At 25.3% G+C, this 21301-nt stretch overlaps 5 protein-coding genes across 6 annotated transcripts; 2 read left to right on the top strand and 3 right to left on the bottom strand.

Annotated features, from left to right (window-relative positions):
- The first annotated feature begins 6689 nt into the window (after nucleotides 1-6689).
- Nucleotides 6690-9663, top strand: LOC112603367 (SAGA-associated factor 29). 2 transcript variants are annotated; one of them, XM_025351894.1, is made up of 7 exons: nucleotides 6690-6885; nucleotides 8190-8261; nucleotides 8422-8556; nucleotides 8622-8741; nucleotides 8799-8945; nucleotides 8999-9221; nucleotides 9413-9663. In XM_025351894.1, the coding sequence occupies exons 2-7, from the start codon at nucleotides 8199-8201 to the stop codon at nucleotides 9616-9618; spliced, it is 894 nt and encodes a 297-aa protein (XP_025207679.1). In that variant the 5' UTR covers nucleotides 6690-6885; nucleotides 8190-8198; the 3' UTR covers nucleotides 9619-9663. The 2 variants fall into 2 exon arrangements, with proteins under 2 accessions (XP_025207679.1, XP_025207681.1); XM_025351896.1 differs by having other exon boundaries at nucleotides 6884-6969.
- Nucleotides 9664-11209: 1546 nt separating this feature from the next.
- On the bottom strand, nucleotides 11210-14455 carry LOC112603354 (homocysteine-responsive endoplasmic reticulum-resident ubiquitin-like domain member 2 protein). The gene is made up of 7 exons (XM_025351881.1): nucleotides 14334-14455; nucleotides 14098-14249; nucleotides 13843-13996; nucleotides 12221-12515; nucleotides 12066-12151; nucleotides 11792-11993; nucleotides 11210-11623 (listed from the first exon to the last, which is right to left on the bottom strand). Exons 2-7 carry the CDS (start codon nucleotides 14242-14244, stop codon nucleotides 11398-11400), a joined length of 1110 nt encoding a protein of 369 aa, XP_025207666.1. The 5' UTR covers nucleotides 14245-14249; nucleotides 14334-14455; the 3' UTR covers nucleotides 11210-11397.
- Nucleotides 14456-14659: 204 nt separating this feature from the next.
- LOC112603359 (nucleoside diphosphate-linked moiety X motif 19-like) lies at nucleotides 14660-16753 on the top strand. Its single transcript, XM_025351887.1, has 4 exons — nucleotides 14660-15169; nucleotides 15239-15636; nucleotides 15714-15921; nucleotides 16357-16753. The coding sequence occupies exons 1-4, from the start codon at nucleotides 14926-14928 to the stop codon at nucleotides 16554-16556; spliced, it is 1050 nt and encodes a 349-aa protein (XP_025207672.1). The 5' UTR covers nucleotides 14660-14925; the 3' UTR covers nucleotides 16557-16753.
- Nucleotides 16754-16909: 156 nt separating this feature from the next.
- LOC112603340 (glutathione S-transferase C-terminal domain-containing protein) lies at nucleotides 16910-18997 on the bottom strand. Its single transcript, XM_025351860.1, has 5 exons — nucleotides 18611-18997; nucleotides 17785-18537; nucleotides 17518-17730; nucleotides 17339-17449; nucleotides 16910-17279 (listed from the first exon to the last, which is right to left on the bottom strand). The coding sequence occupies exons 1-5, from the start codon at nucleotides 18908-18910 to the stop codon at nucleotides 17010-17012; spliced, it is 1647 nt and encodes a 548-aa protein (XP_025207645.1). The 5' UTR covers nucleotides 18911-18997; the 3' UTR covers nucleotides 16910-17009.
- Nucleotides 18983-20225, bottom strand: LOC112603341 (protein JTB). Its single transcript, XM_025351861.1, has 3 exons — nucleotides 19938-20225; nucleotides 19496-19738; nucleotides 18983-19148 (listed from the first exon to the last, which is right to left on the bottom strand). The coding sequence occupies exons 1-3, from the start codon at nucleotides 19994-19996 to the stop codon at nucleotides 18983-18985; spliced, it is 468 nt and encodes a 155-aa protein (XP_025207646.1). The 5' UTR covers nucleotides 19997-20225.
- Between the last annotated feature and the right edge of the window lie 1076 nt (nucleotides 20226-21301).

Here is a 21301-nt window from a genome sequence, read left to right on the forward strand (position 1 = left end):
AAATATTTTAAAAAACTTTAATATTTTTTCTAATCTTTGTTTAAAAAGCTCGTTCGCTTAGACGGCCCCAAGTAATATGAGTTTTTTTTTAATAATTTATAATAAACTATTTAACTATTCATTAGGTAAATTAAGTTGATTTCATTTATACAAAATTCAAACCAATTTTAAAATTATATTTTTTCAATATTACCTTAATCTACAAAATAATTAATTTAAAATTTCAAAAAATAATGTTTTTAAAAAATAAAAATATTTTATAAACGTTTTAAATTCTGTGCTAAACGATTAATTATGTATATTTCTTCTGTTTATTATCATATTTTTAGACAGTAAATGCTTTGACTTTCAACTTTTTGGGTAATTTTAAAATTGCTAGAATTTAAGAAAAAAATAATTAGGTTAAACGGGAAAATTTTATGTAAGACTGCAGTAATTGACAAAATCGATTTTGTTTTTTTGATGTGACTCAAAAATGAATGACCAAAGATACTTGACTTTTTCAATAAATGTTTATATTATAATTTATTACAATCTCTATTTATTAAAAAACTTTAAAACGTAATACAAGGTTTCTCATAAGTAGGTCATAATAACTAAAAAATATAAAAAAATATATAAAGATATAACTTTTTTTTTTTTACATTTTAAGTTAAAGTTTGAACAAAATTTTAAATAAAATATTTAAAATAAAAAAAAAAAAACGATTCTAGTTATTCAATTATAATTTTAAAATATTATTTTTGGATATTTATTATTCTTAACGTACATTATTATATTATCTATACAAAAATTATAATTAAATTCTACCATGTTACAACTTTATCATACAAATTCGTTACGTTTTATTTAAAAGCAATAAATCAAACGAGAGTCAGTTTTGGGAAATGTAGTTAAGTAAAATTCTTTAAAGGACAATTTCGCTAATTACAAATCAGTTTGAATCAATTTAAATCATTGCCACACGGCGGTTTAGCAGTATCGGTGTTTTTCATGAACAAACGTAATATACCTCTACTTTCTGTGCGACCAAAATTTTCTAAATTTTATCTGTTGTTTCAAATAATCAAATGCATTTAAAGTCTATAAATTCTAGTATAAAAACTAAAACCTCAAACGAACAACTCGTTAATAGTTGATTGAAGTTGATAAACGATTTAACCATTTTCTATTGATGAAGAATTAACTAAATAATAAAAAATAAAAATGAATCTATCACTTAAAATATATAATTCGAGAAATGTATTGGGAACCAACTAGATATATGTTACTATCAATTTCAGTTTATAGCTATACTTTTTATCTGCTTTAAATTTAAGTAGAATTTAATATTTGGTAGTATCAACTCATCCACAATAAATATTATTTGCAAATAGTAGTTGCAACCTGCAAGATAATATGCAGAATAATTCACCGAGTATACTCATCCCTAATTTTTCTTAAAAGATTATGCAATTATTTAAAATCTGAATTATACTTAAAATATAAATTTACTAGTATAAAGAATATATTTTAAAATCTTAGATATTTTTTTTATTACAATAAAAATGAGGAGTTATTCTCATTTAAAAAATAGAAGTTTGTACGGCTATTACAGAACATTCCTTAGAGTAGTGAAAACAAATTTCAGGAACTTAAAAATATGGTCTTTTAGTATTTATTTAAAAAGTCTTGAAATCATAATTTTCAATATTAAAAGAAAAATGTGGGTCTTCTTCGTATAAATTTTAACCATAAGTACTTAACTATGTAAGTGTCATTAACTACGACTGAGTAAAATTTATTTTTATTAAATTATTTATTATACATTATTATTTCAATAATAGATATTATCGTCAGCAGTTACGAAATAGGTCATCATTCAGCAATATTATAGATTATAATACATTGGAACTATAAATCATAAACGGGAATTATAAAAATTCATCTAATTTGCTTGTGAGTTACCCTATTCCCATCTGCACAATATTTTTAATTAATTAATACCAACTATCACTTAAATAAAATTGTAATAATTTATACAGTTAAATTAATATTATAGCGCTATCTAGCGGTGTATTTTAATCCGTTATATCAGTGGTTGATATAACGGTTTAAAATAAATAATTTGTTTACAGTTAATACATTTATAATATATACTAATAAACTAATTTATTACTAAATTAGTCATTACTCATTAGTGTTCTTATACTTAATATATTTTAAACTATATTTTACACTAAGTACTTAGTACTAACTAGAAACTTCCAACTTCTTAGCATAGACCTAACCACCTAGTATCTACTATAAATTATTATATTATACATCTCTATTCTCTACAGGCATAGGTGTAATTAGTGGTAAGTAGGAGCAGAACTGTATTAATGGCCAATGCCGTGGAGCAAATAATTTTTGCTACCCTTCTCCCAAACCAAAAAATATATTTATTTTTAAATTTTTAATTATGCATTTTGTGTAATAATAATCTAATAAGTCGTAAAAATATTGATTAAAAGTGAACAATCAACAAATGTTAGTATTACCTAATTTAATCAACATCTAACAGTGTATTTACGGGACGGAAAATTTGGGTGTCCTTATAACTACTTTAAAAAAAGATTGACACACCTCATTTATGTATTTATTTAACACTTATGTAAATAATACAAAAACCCGATTCCTCTATGTGGCTATACTATTATACTAGCTGTATACATAACTGAGATAATATTACCTCACAATAAAATAAATAGGTACTATTGCACAATTAATATATTATATTAAAATGTAACGTATTATGGCATGCAATATCACAAAGATACACTGAGCAGTCAAGAATTATTTAATCGCGAAGCGACGATGCACGTCAGCAACTTCTTACTTAAAAATTAAAATATATCGCTATAATGTCTATAACAATAATTATATGAGATTATTTAAATATTAAGTAGGTAATTATTTGTTCTCATATGTGCAGACAATTATACATACTTACATTATACCTATCAGTGGCTAAGATCACAACGATTTCATTGAGAGATGTTAACGAATTTACGATGCATGCAAACATTTTTTGAGGAAGTAATAGCTAAAATTTTCAAAAACACAAAAAATAATCCCCCTCCCTCCTACCAATAAGATATCTATAATAATTGATCGAAAAATGAAAATGGAAAATATAAAGGAGTAACTAAAATATAAAAGATCAACCCGTAATCGTAGGTATACTCGTAAATGTCATATTCTTTCGATAAACGGAATATAGTTGTTAGTAAGTTGTTTTATAAATCTGTGTTAGATTCACAACTATATAAATGTTAAACTTAACTCAAACTAGACAAAATATCAGAGTTGTTAACAATAGTTAATAAAATTAATATATGAAATTTATAAAAAAATTATAGTAAAATTCTATTCTGGTACTTACATGGACTTATATTTCGGTATCCAGTGAGATTATTTTCAATGAAGGAATTATTTTTTATTGATATTTTTTCCAAATATCTCTACACATCAATTATTTTTTAAGTTAACTTAAAAAAACTAAGTAATTACAATAGACAATTAATCTAATTAAATTATTAAGTTTATTAAAGAATTAACTAAGTAACTAAATAACTCAGTTTGAAAGTTTAAAAATAAATACGCCATAAACTATTTAAGTTTATATCAATCAATAAAGTTTTTAAAAGTGTTATCATTGGGTGTTTTCTTTTATCAAGTATTCATGTAATTTTATTAATTTAGCAATTTAGCTAATACTATTATTATAACTATTACTTATTAGGAACAAATTGTGTATCTATACATCAATAAAGAAACAAAAAAAAATAAAAAATATTTATCAGTATAATACAGATAATAAGTACCTATCTACTAAATTGACATATTTTTATTAACTTTTTAATACTACAAAATCAAAGAATTGCTTAAAGTTTTAATATAAACCATACCCTTTTCTCTCATAAAAAATTTAACAATTAGGTCTACTATGATTCTAAAATATCTCCATGTTTTCAGAGAACCAAGATTATAGATCAATATTATATAATATTACCTATATTCAAATGAGAACTCGCCTTTTTTACAATGAATTAAAATGATAATTTTTCTGAAAATGTTGAAGTGTCAAAATCAAAATTCAAATGAGTATTTTTTGAGTTATTTAAATTTGTGCACTGCACTAAGGATAATAGGTTCATGATAATGGACTTAAAATTTTAAACTTAAGAAGATATACCTAAGAGTTTTGGTGACTTAACATTTTAGCATAGATTAAATTACACCATTATTTAAGTTATAATTTTGGTACCTAATCTATATATTATTATTAACACACAAACACTTTTTTTTTAGTCGTACCAATAACAACTCCACTTGAATACATAATAGCGGAAAAACAGCTAATATATCATTGAGAAAGTACTGTGGAGTAGTTGGCAGTTGCACAAAAAAAAAAAGTCATGGACGATAATTATATTGCCATAGCAGGTAAAATACAAAAATGAAAATACAGCAGTAGCGCCATCTAATCAGTAAAATTACAACTAAAAATAATTTTCTGTTAGGTAATTTTCAAAATAATAGTAAAGTTAATTTAATTTAATTTAAGTTAATAATTATCTGTAATTTATGTGTGCATTAGAAGCATTTTCGATAATCGATATCCGTCTTGTAGTAGGTACTAAGTATATACACCCAATACTCAAAACTAAAATACAAAATACCTATTTTTTTCCCTTATAAAATGTGTATACGAATAAAAAGAGAAGCACAAATTCCAATTTCAAATTATAAATAGGTTAAACAAAACCTGATTTAGGAATTTTGAGGTCTTAGGCATAATAAAAATTTTTATCTCTACTAGTCAACTGTAGCGTATCTCTGCTTCTCTTCCACCCAGACTCATGAGTAATATAAAACAAATTGATAGTTACAATTTAAAATCTTGGTCACTCGATTACTTACAAATTTAAACTGATTGATTACACCAAGTAATTGTTTTAAATACATTTACTAATTAGTCTTTTTAAACTTACATTTTTGCAAACAAAATCAAAGTCTTTTTTATATCATTAATTATAAAAAAAGTAAGCAAGTGTGTACTGCTATGCTATATATCAAGTCTAATGGCTCATGGTTCACTATTATGGGCGTGTTAAATTTGAATTCAATAATATATCAATATCATTATTTATAAAAAACGATGCTGAATAAAGTGTCGGTCTGTCAAGTGTCAGCCTACCTACATTAGCTACATGCCTATTGCCTACACGGCTAGGTACATCATTAAGTAGGTACCTATATTAATTCATGATAAGTTTTTTGATGTAGCTAAAATAATAGATAAATATACAATATTTCTGAAATGAATGAGGTCACTAGTATACGCGTACTCACTGTAATGGCCCAATGAAAATATTTTTGAAATTTTTTTCTATCTTCAAAATTTGAATTTTTTCATATTATCTTAAATGTAAAAATAAACACTCTAATTGTATTTTTTGAAAAATTCTCATACACATCGAGACGTCATATCGTTTTTGAGCTTGTTGCGCGTTTTTCACGCTCGAATCGCCGACTAAAAAAAAAGTTGAGTCACACATCGATTTGTATGAGGACGCTACAAGATTAAAACAATGGTATACTGGTATATTATTATAATATTGTTATTAACATTTAAATCATTACCACTTTACTATAAAACAGTGTGAATAAGTTCATGGCATAAACAGATAAATAATATCTTAAAATTAATCTTAACATTTTTTTAAATTTCATTCTCGATTCCGTATAATTAATAATATACACAAAAGTTTTAAGATAATTATAGATTATGGTTACAATACAACTATTTTAATAATAATGTATGAATAAAAATGTTCGTTTTTCCGATTATTTTGAAAAATACTGGCATTTTAAAATGTTGACCACTTTAAAGTAAATACTTTTTTTTTTCTTTCGTATACTGAACAATAAGCGATAATGCCAATATTAGTTAATATTACTCTATTAACTTTTATAATTTGTAAAAACATCGTAGCATAACAAACTCTAGATTCATTAGTAAATCTATATCCATTTTATATTTTTGTAAAACCACTTTTAAGGACTTTAATCCACATTGCTTAAATATTGTAATAACTGATAAATTATTCATTCGAATTTTTAATTAGGTGCATAGATGTTATTAAAAAATATATACACTATTATCATTCAGAGATTTTCATTTAAAAAACAGATGTTTAGTATCGTCTCAGGACACTTCTCGAGTAACAAAAAAATCTTGAGAATTTGAAAATAGAAAATATAGTCTTTAAAATATATTCCATAAATCAGATTTTGAATAACTATTAATTGTATTAATAAAGAAAAAGTGCGGGTGAATGTACTTGATAAAGCACTTTATTTATTACGTGTGTAGTCACAATCCAAGGTCCAAGGGATCAGATTTTGCTTTTTTAATTGTGGGATTTTCAAAAATACGTCCGAGCCAGTTGCGGCGATGGCGATGCTACTTTGAACAGTTTGAACTCTTTGAAGTCAACATTCTAGAGCGTCTACAGAAGTACAGCCTGTGCTATAATTAATAATTTTGGCCCAAGACAATTATTATCAATTATCTCTTATCAGATTAAAACCAATGGGTAAGTCGGGCGACTATGAAGTACGGAATAACAACAAAATATTATCTCACATATCAACACTCAATAGTTGATAGTGTTGTTACTGTCAAATTTTGAATCTTAAATAAAATATGTGTTATTAATATTTGTATTACACGAGTCACCGGCCAATAAATGGCGATTTTTAAATAAATTTTGTTTGTTTGTACTATTGAGTTACACAACAGTCCTTTATTACAATTTAAAGACGGTGAAATAAACCATTATCATATAATTGTGTGTAAGTACTGTTTCCATTTGAAGAATTTAAATTTTCATGTATAATTCATTATAATTTACAAAACCTGTATGGCTATTTAACCATGTAAGTGTACAAAATATGTAGTTGAGTAAACTTGATTACTTTTACGGCTATACCAACGTTATGATGTCAATATAGAATCTATTTACTACCTTGTTGATTTTGTTAAAATAGTTCTCTCATATATTAAAGTCAATATACCTTTTAAATGATAATAAATAAGAATTATGTAAAAACTTAATTTATAGAAAATTTTATTCCATTTAAAATATACTATGTAACAAATTTAAATTTTCTTGTATGTAAACGAGATATGTATAAAAATGTAAAATATATCATTGAATTATGAAGGAATTAATAAACTCAAACTTAAAATTCTAGTTGGCATAGGTTAGCTTTAATAGATTAAATTGAAATCTTTTGTAGCTTATTTATTAATGCACGTACGTAAATCCAGAGAGTGAGGCTTACAAAAATGCAAAAAAAATTGACTATAGTTAATTAAAGAGACACTAATATAGGTAGCATATTTTAAAAGTATTATCATTGTATAACATTTTTAATCATTTTAATTTAATTAAAAATGTCTATCATATTTTAAATTTATATAGGTAATTAGTAAATTAATAAGGTGTAGTATATTAGATTACTATAGATATCATAGAAAAAACCAATGATATCAGAAAGAATAAATAAATTCTTCCATTATTTTATTACATTACTGGCATGGCGAAGGGTAATTTCAGAGGCAATTGCCTCTGAAATTTTCAAGTTATGGGGGGTTGGGTATCGCGATTCACAAATAGATTATGCACCCGCTAATTTCTTATTATATAATTTAATATAATCTTATACATCAACAATAATGGTTATATAATAATGCGTCTAAAAGGATTTTTTTTGAAGCCACCTCCTCCCCAACCCTATTTGCGTTTATAGTAGTGGGGAGATGGGTCCTTGGGCTATATTTATTGCCTCTGGAATAAATTCAATACACCACGCCACTGTATTATATTATTATAATAACCATTATTTCATAATATTAATATATTACACAATATAATTTTGTTTTAAATTTTTTTGTATTTTTTTTTTTAATTATTTACTAGCTAAACTAATCAATATTAAGATTTTAAAACTATTTTAGATTATGTTTATAATTTTTTTTTCTACTTTTATAAAGAAAACCATCTAAAAACATTAATAATTAATAAATTTCTTATACCTACTTTTCTAAAATATCATTTTATTATCATATTTATTTATTATTAAAATAATTTCAGAAACAAACTATGGCAATGACGAAATCAATAATTGATACAACTGTTGCTGGTAAAGAAAATTCAGACGAACTGGTAATATTTTTATAGAAATATACCTAATCATACTTTTTTTAAATATGAAAAATAGAAAAAAAAATAATACACCAAATAACTATATACCGTCATATTTAGTTTTATATTTAAACTTTATTAGTGTAAATACTTATATTAGCGATTAAACTTTTATTTTTAGACTCTTTTAATTAGACTATTCAAGTCTCTATTTTGTATACAACCAATTATTGAAAATAATGCTGAGGTTATTAGTATAATTAATACTACACAAGAACTAATTATAAAAAAAGGCATGATTGATCCAGAATCTCAAGTAAGTCATAAAATAATTATTACAAATATTTTATTGAAAAATTGTATATTTTGTTACATGCATAGAAATCTTTAACCAGCTTTTATGAAACAGCTGATCTAGAAACTATTAGAGAAGAAGAAACACTTAGAAAAATGTTAGAAATAATATATGAAATACGAAACATAAGACATCAAAAAATTAAGGTAGACATAGATAATATAAAAGTTAAAACAGTTTTAATATGTTATTTGTACATTTAGTCACTTCTGCAGTCTCAACGAAGTTCGACATTTCTTAAATTGTTACAAGTAACAGCAATGAGAATACCAGTGTGGTTTCCAAAACATGATGAACAACCACCTCCATTGTGTGGTGCTATTGAGCCACTTCCTTCATATGTTGCAAAAGTATATAAAACATATTTTTATTAAAATATTTGTATAACTTAAATAATTTATAGAGTGGGGATTTGGTGGCAGCGCTTGTTAAACAATCTGGAGAAGAGCGATGGATTGTAGCAGAAGCAGTTGCATTTAAAAATGGAAAATATGAAGTAGAAGATATTGATGTGAAAGAAACTAACCGTAATTTTACATTAGAAAAAATATATGTAAAGCCATTACCTCTAATGAGAGCTGATCCAGTCACTTGTCCGGATGCATTCTTTCCCTGTAATGAATTCGGTTAGTATATTTTTATTTTATAGTAGCAAATTAATTGTTATTTTTAATTTTTGGATAGAATATCTTAATTGATCATAGAGTCAAATTATTTATTCACAAATGAAGTTTTTCTGAAGACTATGTCAATTTATTACATAATATATATTTCAATATTTGTATCATGTATAATTAATTTAATTATTATTATATAGTTTTAGCAATGTATCCACAAACCACTTGTTTTTTCAAAGCTCTAGTGAAAGCTTCACCTAAAACAAGTTATGATGGATATGAAGTTTTATTTGAAGATGATTTCAATCAATATACCATAATGATGGTTGTATCCCAAAGATTTGTAGTTTCATATCCATCACTAGAAATCCTTCATAAAGATGACGAGATGATAGTAGAATATTAATTTTATATAATATTAGCTTATCAATCTAACTAAAATAAAATCTATATAGTGTTTTATATAGATTTTTCATTAATAAAATTTTATGTCATTGGATAATATCTTGTATTTTATTTTATATTAATATGATACTCTTCTAATCAACATTAAATATACACTATTTTTTTTATTTTTTTAATAATAGTAGTGCAGTTATTGATCAGGAGAGTTAGAGATTTAATCCCCTCCTCTCCCAGTCTCACCATCACAACATGACCTTTTTCGTGTAGATCAGAAATGTATTATTTCATTTTATATAATAATATTGCATTATGATAACAAAGAATTGTTAAATCCTGCCTATAGAAGCATTTTGGATTGTTGGTATTATAGCTTTCTATGATGGCTACATATCATATATTGTAACAATTATATAAATTTGAATATAGTTATTCTTAGTACGTCAGTCACAGCTGAACTATCAAAATCTGCATGGAAACTTTTATAATGTGTAACTCACTCTTTCACTTATATTTCCTTCTATTAAAAAATATACTATATAGCTATATTTATCATGACTAGAGTAACCAGTGAGAAGTCTTTTTAAATCTTAAGACATACCTTAGAAATATTCATGAAAAATACTAATTGAATCGTTAAGCAGTATGAAATAATACTATCAATCAAGTCCTTCATGAATTTGCTAGTTTCAAGAAGAATACGATTAATATAAACAATATGTAAGTATACATAGAATACATATTACATATATATATATATATAAAGGAAATTGTAACTTCTACTTTTTATTAAAATATATTAATTATACATAATAAAAGTTATTCTGTTCATTTTGAATTGTTGTCTATAATAATATTAATTAATAAATAATATCATCTATACTTTTTTTTTAAGTTGAGAATCATACTCAGCCACCGACTTGTGTGCAAAACTATGGCATTCTTACATGGGAATTGTATAGGCATTTAACTTAATAGAAGTGATATTCTGGTGTTGCATGACTGCTGCCTGATTAAAATAAATTTCTGCCAGTTCTTATCTTGAATACCCGAAAATATAAGTTTAAGGTCGAGAATCACATGTAAACAAACACAAATCAGCATTTAAAATTCTACAAATATATAAATAAACTATAAAAGAATAACCAATCATATTTAATCAGTGAGAAGCAAAAGAAATTTAAACAATTTAAATATTTTTGTTAACAATTTCAAATAACCTATCAACAATAAATTTAGAAATATTGTTTATAAGTTGAAATAACTTTAATATATATTTCAAAAACAACTAATACAATACAATATTTAGTCTTATAAATTAAATTATATTGGTAATATAAATGTTATAATTTATTCATTTTATGAGTACTAAATATAATTAACATTTCAATAGCATAAAAGCAAGGTATACAAGTATACCCAACATAATTTTGTGTAATATTTAAAAAACACATTTACATATATAGCCTTTTTTTTTTTTTAAATTATTTACATTATATGAATGAATTATTGACAAATCTAAGTGCTTTTTATTTATTATTTATGCAAATACATGGTGTGTCACTATATATATATATATATATTACATAGTGTTTTAGTTTAAATACCCCAAGTAAAATAATAAGCATAACTTAATTAGTTATAAATTAAAATAAAATTTAACAATAAAGAACTAGAACAATACAACAGAATAAAGAATATGATTATATCATTATTATAAATAGAATAGTAAATATACATATTTATTTAATATGTCATTTTTTACAAATGGTTTATTTAAAATTTATATTATATCTGGTTGTTGTGGAATAAGAGAGGTAAAAAATGTACTAACTACTGTCCACAATGTAGTTATTAGACGTTCATTTTGTCTTACTGCTGTTTCTTCAGTATTTCCATTCTGCTCTTGTGACAAATTTCTGTTGTCATCAACATGCTGTTCTGGTTGATCAGGCTGAAACCTTCTTCTATTATGGTCATTAATGTGTCTCAAAATACCACTTTGGTATCTAAAAATAATTAATAAAGTTACGATTTATAAGTGATAATGGAACTAACATTATTTTATCAAAATTAACAATTAAAATAAACCCAACATATATATATATATATATATATAAATATATGCTATATTGTTAAAACTTAATTTAAAATTTAAATGCAAATGTCAAACTTACAAATATAAAAGAAGTGCAAAGCCAGCAACAACAATAAAACGACCAGGCGATGAATAGAAATAGAGGACACTAATGAAAATAAAAACTCTACTAGATACATATAACCAATCTAACCAATCTTGATTTGGCCCAGCTTCTTGGGCATTTATATTTGCATTATTAGCAGGTACATTATTTTGATCAGCTGGTTGATTGTTGTTATCTAGTATTAAAATATTTAACATATATTAATTTTTTTTCAAATTTTAAATTGTTTTCTATAAATATTTATTACTGTTATTATTTGGCAAATCTGGAGGAGATTCATTTTCAACGATTGGAGTATTCAATTGTATAGGAGCTCCTAAACTTGATGCAACTCTGTAAAACATGAAATTGAATTATTTAAAATATAAATAATTATTAATAAATTAAAATTAAATTACTTACGATTGCCAATATTCTGCCATTTGAACAGCATACATTTTGTTAATCCACAATATTTGCTGAAGAGCTATTTGCTCTGGTGTTAATGGAACACGATTAATATTATCATTAAATTTGGTTTGGTTTTGTGTAGATTTAGTTTCTTGTTTATTGTTAGAAGTACTAGTTTCTTGATGAGTTCCTTGATTTGTGTCAGCAGAGGTGTTAATTCCAGACGTACTAGCACCATAGTTAACTTCATTTACCTTTGGGCATTTATCATGGATTTCATTTACAATTTCGTCACTTTTGAGTTTTTCTATAAATAATTAAAATAATGTATCATCAAAAATGATTAAACAATAAAAGAAACCTAACAGCTAACAAAAAAAAAAAAAAATGATTATATAAGTTGATATAGTAAATTAGAATACAGAAGTTAGTAGAAATATTTTAAATTAAATTAATTCAACTAAAAATGGCATACAACCTATAGACTGTTACAAACTAATACCTGTGGCTTGGGCGCTTGACAAGTTGGCTGCTTCCAGTTGCGGAATGCAACTGGGAGTAAGTAACTGCCACAGCTACTAGCTCCCGGATGGGTGACCACTCGGAATCATAGTGGTTAAAAACCTTGCCACACATACATGTGTTTGCTATCAACCGTAACAATCGTAAAAATACAACCTACCGTAACAATCGTAAAAATACAACCTACCGTACCAACCTTACCCCCTACCATAGTTCATAACCCCTACAAACAGCTAATGGCCCTAGTTGCCGGGCTTAAGTTCAATAAAAACAAAAAAACTAATACCTATAATAATTTGTATTTTAAATGTATAGCATACACTCTGTATTTTTCATTAAATATAAAATAGTTAGTTAACCTTAACAAGAGCATAATGACAAGTGACAGCTGCATAGATTTAAGTTGATAGGTGTTAATACCTAATTATGGTAATAATATATGACACATTAGTTATTTGCTCGGATTAAATGAAACTTGAGCTGCAATTGAAATCCAAAAGTTCACCATGGGCCACAACCAAAAAAAAAAAATTAGTAAGAGAAAGATTTGATAACGCTAAGGAATGAGTTTGTTCAACAGCAACAAATTGGGAACGAGTCTAGATCTGCATGATAAGAGTCTTGGAATAAACCTACTTCAAAAAACCTACATTAAATAGACTGCGAATAGGCCATAATTGATATTGGGCTCAAAGATATAGGATTTTTGAGAAAACATAGCCTGTGACTGTGGTAATAGACAACTATATTGTAATAGATTGTAAAAACAGAAAATTTTGCACAAAGATTTGAGGGTTACATATAGTGACACTAGAAGCAGTTAACTAGTTTAAAGGCCTTGACAAACATCTTTGGTAAGTCGTATCTTACCATAAAACATTTTTTATATTTATATATTTTATTAATATTTGTAATTTATTAAAGTTGAAAAAGAAATACATTAATCTATGTTATGTTATTGTATTTTTTTTAGTCCTGTTAACTAAGTTGATTTAAGTATAGAGGCATACAAAATAATTAAATAAATTAGAAGTCAAATATTAAAACCAGTATACTTAATTTAAAAATATAATTTAATTTTAATTTTAATTACATATTTAGTAATTATTTACCTTTATTTGGGATACAACAAGACGAAGATGAACATACTAAATGAACAGTGCGATTAAGTTGTCCGTCTTCGTCATATGGTCTCAAAATATCTTTCAGAATAATACTGTCAGTTAAGAGTTGACCAGAATATATTAATCTTTGGTCTTCTGTTTTCTGAAGAAAAAAAAGATAGAATATATTTTATTTAACAAATTATAATAGTTTCACTTCAGTTTCATCTTAATTAACAAGAAAATAAAATATAAAACACTTACTGGTTTATTTGGATAAGTTTCATGAATGTACCCTTTAAGTTTAGCCACTGACCAATCCAATTTACATTTTATTGTGTGGTCATTGATTTGTTGATTTGGAGCTTTTATGGTTAGTGTGATCCAAGGATCTGTGAAACCAATGTCCATATTTTTTTACCTAAAAAAATGAATTAGGTATTAAATAATGAACACAATTAATTAATTGAAATCTACATATCTACTAATTATAAATACACTTACTATAGATGTACAACTATAACTTAAAAGATTAAAATACAAAAATGTATGATTTTTTTCAAAACAGCGCAATTATTTATTATTTAACAAATAATATCGCCTAATGCCTAAACAGGAATATTATGAGTTTATACCTATAATATACAATTTTCTATTCCTTTCACTATCAACATTATGCTATCAACTATTTGGCTCTTTTTTATTGGTCGGTGGATGAAAAAAACTTATCAAGGTACTGCCCACCAACAATTTACCAATGATTTTATTTCAGTTATCGGTATTTATTATTTAAATAAGATAAAAAGTAAAAACATTCAGTACTTATTTATCTTAGTGTTAAGAGTTAAGGCTTCGAAGTTTGAAAGGCCATCTTTTTACTCCGTAGTAAGTCGTAATTTGGTTTATAAAGAAGTTATGTATATTAAATTATATATGTTTACATTAAAAATCAATAAAATTTATTATAATTATTTTAATATTTTACAATTTTGATCGAGTTTGAAGTGGCCAGCTACTCAGTCATGGAATTTAAATGTTTTGTCACTATGATGATGCTTTAACTTTAATTGTGTTCAGCTATTAAATTTAAATATGAGTTTTTGGCGAGAAGCTTCTAGTGTAATGCTACTGACAAAATCTTCTAATATAAAGAATGTCTATTGGGATCCGTTCAAAATATTATGTATTAAAAGAAGTGAAATAAACTCTTACTTACCCAATTATACAGTCTTTCCAGGGGGGGCTGCAGAGAAATCAGACTCTTCTCCAGAATGGACCGACATTATTCCAGATTATGCCAATCCTAATTTAAATTTGAATATAATTGGCTACAGCGGTATGACTTTTTATCATCCACATAACTTTAGTAGATGTCAAAATCATTGTTTAATATTATTTTTCTTAGGTAGCCCAGCTATCAAATTTGTATCTGACAATGAGCCAGGTTCTATACCAAAATACTTATCGCTTAGAGTAACTGCTATCAGAGAAACATTTGAAGAAAGTGGTATATTGTTGTGTAAAAAAATGAACTGCAGCTATCCTGAGACTTGTGCAACAGTCCATCATTTAGATATTGATAGCATTGACAGATGGAGAAAATTAGTTCAGAAAAATGCATCTAATTTTATCAATTTGTGTAATGAAAATAATTGTTATCCTGATGTTGGTGCCTTGCATTTATGGAGTAACTGGTTAACATCTCCACTATTAAAGACAAAATTTGATACAAAATTTTTCCTCGCTTTTATTGAATCTCCAGTGAATGCAAGTCCTGATGGTGTTGAAACTTCTCAAATAACAGTGAGAACCTATTAGATTTAGTATTTAATTATAGATTTAAATGTCTGGTGATTTCACAGATTTATTTTTGTATTTAGTGGAACACACCAGATGAAATGTTATCAAGATTCGTTTCTGGTGAAGAGAAACTTGTAACTCCTCAATATTATGAACTTTTAAGATTAAAACAATTTACATCATTTTCAAAATTAACAAATTTTGCTTGCACAAGAAGTGTTGAAGGGTGTGAACAAATATTACCAATGGTTATTGCAACTAAAGACGGGTACTTGACTTTACTCCCAGGTAAACTATTTAAATAATTTATTTGATAATTTAAAATTGAATAAACCAATTTCTAGTTTATAAAAAGGCATAAAAGTTATATTACAGTAACTAAATACATATAAACAAATTGGTATATTAATATATTATCATATTTGTATTAGTTTGTAATTTCTATTAATTTTTAACACTTCATAAAAAGCTCATGCATAGAAATTATATGAGTATTGATTTTTCTATATTCCTCAAAATATGATCTTTAGAAAAAATGTACAAACTAATTTTGTTTACAAATAAGAAAGTAATTCTAAAATTTGTATTTTTAATTATATATATTTTAAATGTTATGATTTTTGATGAATCTACTAAATAATATTACTATGAAAATATTGTATTAATTGTAACATCAGTAAAAATAACTATATGTTTATTGTGCATTTAAATTTTCTTTTTTAGGAGATGGAAAGTTTAATAATTCTGGAAAATATTTAGAAATACAATATGAATTGGATAAACATATGCAAGACTTTGACTCTAATGTGATGCATAGATTACATCATACTGAAGAATATTTACCAAAAAAAATAATAATTAAAAATTATACACCTAAATGTAGACATGTATTGCCTACAACCCTATCCAATTGTAAAATTTAAAAAAATAAGGTATAATAGTTTATTATTAATTGTCAATATAATATGTCGCAGTTGACCATAATTGATTTGCAAAATATTGTTTTATGCTACCAAACTTTGATCTCTACTAACCCTGATCAATCAACCAAATTTTTGTTTTCATTTTTTTTTGTTAATTATTCTATTGAATTATTTAGTTTTTAGTAATTTTAATTTGTTCAACATTTTTTTATTTAAGATAATTTATAAATAATAAATGTACATAAAAATGTATGTTATTTATTCATAATATTGAAATAATAATAAAATATGTTGTTATATTGTTCATTAAAAAAACTATTAAACATTGATTTTAAATGAAAAGATGTTAGGTATAATATTTTAACATGTTATGTATTAGATCAGTTATCAAATTGTATAATGTCATTTTGATATGTTGAAAAATGTCATTACAACGTTGTATTATTTTTTTTTTTACGATGGGATACCAATTAGCATATTATTTTTTGGCGTACAAGTAGGTGGTTCCAATTTTGAAAGTGTCACATCATAACCAACTTCTATTGCTCTGGTTGCACGATCTTTATCTACTGCCGCCATGCAAGTATAACCTTGTTGTGTTTTTGTACAATTTGGATCAAAATGAGTTTGATCTGCACAATGACACAATACTAAGTAATCTTCAAATGAGAAATTAGCTTGTCTCAATGCTTGACTTCTTGGATATTCCAAAATATGATTATCCTACAAAAATCATCAAATAATTTATAAATATGTACATTTTTAAAGTTATAAAAACTCACTTGGACACCTCCATAACAACAAGGACATACAACAAATGCTGCATTTTGTTGTAGACACTTTTCTAACACCAAATCTGTAGCAACACCACATCCATGTAAACATAAACCTACCTAATAAATATAAAATTTGTATAATTAAACTTAAATTGAAAAAAAAAATTATATTAAAAAAGTTTTACCTGGAAATTTGCTTTAAAATAGTCCAAATTAGAATGCACAATCATAATGTTTTTTAAATCTAACTTTTCAATACGCTCTCTAGCTCTTCGTAATGACTCTTCTTTATTGTCAACCAATATTACTGTAATGTTTGGTACAAGATAAGCAATTGCAATTCCTAAATGTCCACTCCCACAACAGAAATCTACTACTACATCACCATTTTTAACAACCTATAACAAATAAGCAGTTAATATTTCCTCATTCAAAAGTTTACATTTCCATACATTTAATGTAGAATGAATAAGATTTTCCAATTGTTGTGTTTTTCTGATCAATCTTTTATCAGGTATATCTCCACCAGATGGACGAACTTCATAAGGTAATTCTTCCCAGTCGATAGGACACAAATTATTAGAGCTCAAATTTATATTGATATTAATGGTATCAAATGCTTGAATAATATCTTGTACATTTTGTTTAACATATGTTTTTGCTCGTGGATTATATCGGCGTACATCACATTTATATAAAGAATGAAGTGGGACTTCAGGCAAAATTAGATTTTTTGGCAATTTAACTCTATCAAAAATTATACATTCCAGATAACTACCAATATTCAAGCGTTCCAAAACAGATTTGTACCATTTTAAAGTTAAAGGTAAAAATGTATCCATTGTATTTTCCCCTAGCAATTCATAAGCAATATATATATTTGGAAGTATCAGTACATCTGAAAGTGTTGGATTGTCTTCATCTGCAAATCTTTGAGTAGGATGGAGTGATTTTTCATTTAAACGTTTATTAATATTGTGTATTTGCAATGGCTGAGATAAATGACATTCAAATCGAGCCAGTTGTATAGGAATCAAATATGTGGAGTTTTCATCAAGCATCTGATAATCAAAAAACGTGTTTATTGATGCCTGCAATTGGACTTCACAATATTTTGTCCACGATGATACTTCAGCACAAGCAGATAAACAACTTTGCCTAAAACCAAGCAGCCAAATCCAATTTTTTTGAATACTTTTAATAAGCTAAAAAAAATGTGACATTAAATTTTAAAATAAATTTGCTAGTTGTAGCATCTATTACTAGATAAATACATACCATTCGTATTGATGAACAAAACCCAGCAGTACAATAATATCCATTGTCACTTTGAAATACTGGCAATAAACAATCTGCTGCTGGTCTAGGTAAATCATTTTCTAATATAATTGAATAACATAAATCATTGATGGAGAATTTAAACTTAATGTGTTCATTCTCAATGTTTTTAGGCACAACAAGAATAACTGGAGCTTTAACATATTGACAAACAAATAAAACAATTGATGTTTGTAATGAACATATAACATGTCCATTGGTTTTATCAAAATCAATAATATTAACAAATAAGGAAGACATTTTACTCAGTGTAAAAATTGATTTAATTTTTAATTTGTACAGAATGTGCTGTATAATGTATTGTATACACAACTATACAACAGAATCTAATTGTTTTTGTATTCTTTTCATTAACTTTTTATGGAACTGCTTTTTTTTGTATTGTATAACAGATAAGCTGATTACAGCAATCACAAATTGTGAGACTTGAAATAACCAAAATTCTTTTTCTGATGTTTGTATAGTTGGTTTGCTGCAACTATAAATTAAAAAAAATAATTATACATACAATTTAATAATAAATATAATACACTGATTATAACTAATGTACTTATGATAGAAAAAACAACTGTTTATAATAATTTATGTAATCATGATGTATTTTATTAATATCAACTGGAAGGAGAAATATTAAAAATTAATAATAATTAGTAGAACATTTGATAAATGATTTCCTTATAAACTTAAGAATAACACACTGAATGGAGACAGACTCACAATATTTACATTTATTTTTTTTTTTTTAATTTAATTGAGCTGGACTAAGATTATTACAGTTAACATTAAGCTATGATTTTAAGTTTTTAAATATTAGTAAACACATACTTTCTATATGCTAGTCCAGAAATTTTGCATTCAATTGTTTCAATATAACTCGCATTAATGCATTCAGGTCTATTAGAACACAAATGACATTCTTTCAGAATTGTATTTTCTTCTCGCAACCAACATTTATTTGACGAGTTTTTATGATCTTTTATGCTTTCAGATGCCTCTGTTGCAATAGTGGCATTGAGTCCAGACAATGCAGTTGAAGATGTAATTCTTATAAATATTAGTAGTGTAATCCTAAAAATAGTAAATTTTAGATTAAACAACTTAAATAATTTATTATCACAATAGAGATTATGAACAAGGCTTGTTTGATTAAAATTAAAATTAAATTAATTAAATAAAACATTGAACGTACAGTTTAGAAAAAATCAAATAGCTGTCAAATTAAATTCGTTTTTATTATTAATTAATAAATATGTTACAATATATTTACCCTCCGATGAATATAATTAATAATAATAATCTTTTAACAGAACAAGATTCTAAAACCATTTTACATTTTTAATAATCACGAAATAGAATAGATAAAAAATATCAAATATTCTGGCACAGGTAGTAGATATTTTAACTAGTTACAAGTTACAACATATAATCAGTGGTCAGATTCTTATTATATTCGAACTACGACAATAGAAAAATTAAAAACAGATTTAATGATATTGGGTGAATGGTGGCTTACAAAATGAAATTTTTACAAAAATACGGTATCAGCTTATCATTAAACTACAAAACCATTTCAATAATTCTGTGCTTCCTTCGTGGCGCTAATGTTAAATGTATATCGGCATGTTATCACGAAATGAAGTTGAAAATGAAGTTTATATCATTCGTTTGTGAATTTGTGATATCAATAAAAAATAAAGATAGTAATTAGTAGGATTAACAGAATTATTCTGTTCTGTAATCTGTAGTGTAAAAGCTTAAAAAGTTTAGATGATTTCAAATTTAGTCATATCTACTCATAATTTATAGCTAGGGCTGGGATTTATATGTATTATGTAATTGATAGCTAAAAAAAAATATGTACTTATACGTATTACTTTATGTAATGAAAATAACCAAAATATGTAGCAAAAAATAAAAAATGCTATTCTGTATAAATTTTGAAGAAATAATTCGTTGTTTTTAATTTTTAACCAATTCAAAATAAGACTATGGCAAATCATAAAATGTATTAAATTTTCAAAGTTAAAACTACGACGATCTACATAATTTTATTAATGCATACTAGCTTCGTGGCTGTTATTTCACATTTTCACTAGTTAAAAAATTGAACTCCATTTGTGTCTTCATTCATAATACCACAAAGAATGTTTCTTATGTATTTAATTGTCTCCAGTCCTGAATTTTTTTTCAAAGCTACTTTAATTTTATTCTTTGATGAATCAGCTGTTGGACTCTCAGATTAATTTTTGAAATTAATAAATCAATAATTTTTAAGCTCTCGCTTAACGAAATCTTGGTATTATTTTAGCTTTGATATTGATTTACCTGAAAAATTAAAATTAAACGATATATTAAAAAACAGATTTTATATTAAGTCTCTGAAAAATTTCTTTTTCCTTAGAAATTGATGATGCGTATTCAGAATCTAACATAATACTATTTTATATAATAATAATAATTTACAAAATGTGTATCAATAAATGCTATATCTTTATATACTTACTATTTTTATGAGTAGATACCTACTATTATTGAAGTAAAACTTAAAAGTATACAACTAAACTTTGACAATGTAAATTGACAAGTTCTTTTAATTTTTTGCATTATGAATAAAATTTAATGTAAAATCAT

This window comes from Melanaphis sacchari, unplaced genomic scaffold (genome assembly GCF_002803265.2).
Source record: "Melanaphis sacchari strain LSU unplaced genomic scaffold, SCAv2.0 Contig106_pilon_pilon, whole genome shotgun sequence".
NCBI lineage: Eukaryota > Metazoa > Arthropoda > Insecta > Hemiptera > Aphididae > Melanaphis > Melanaphis sacchari.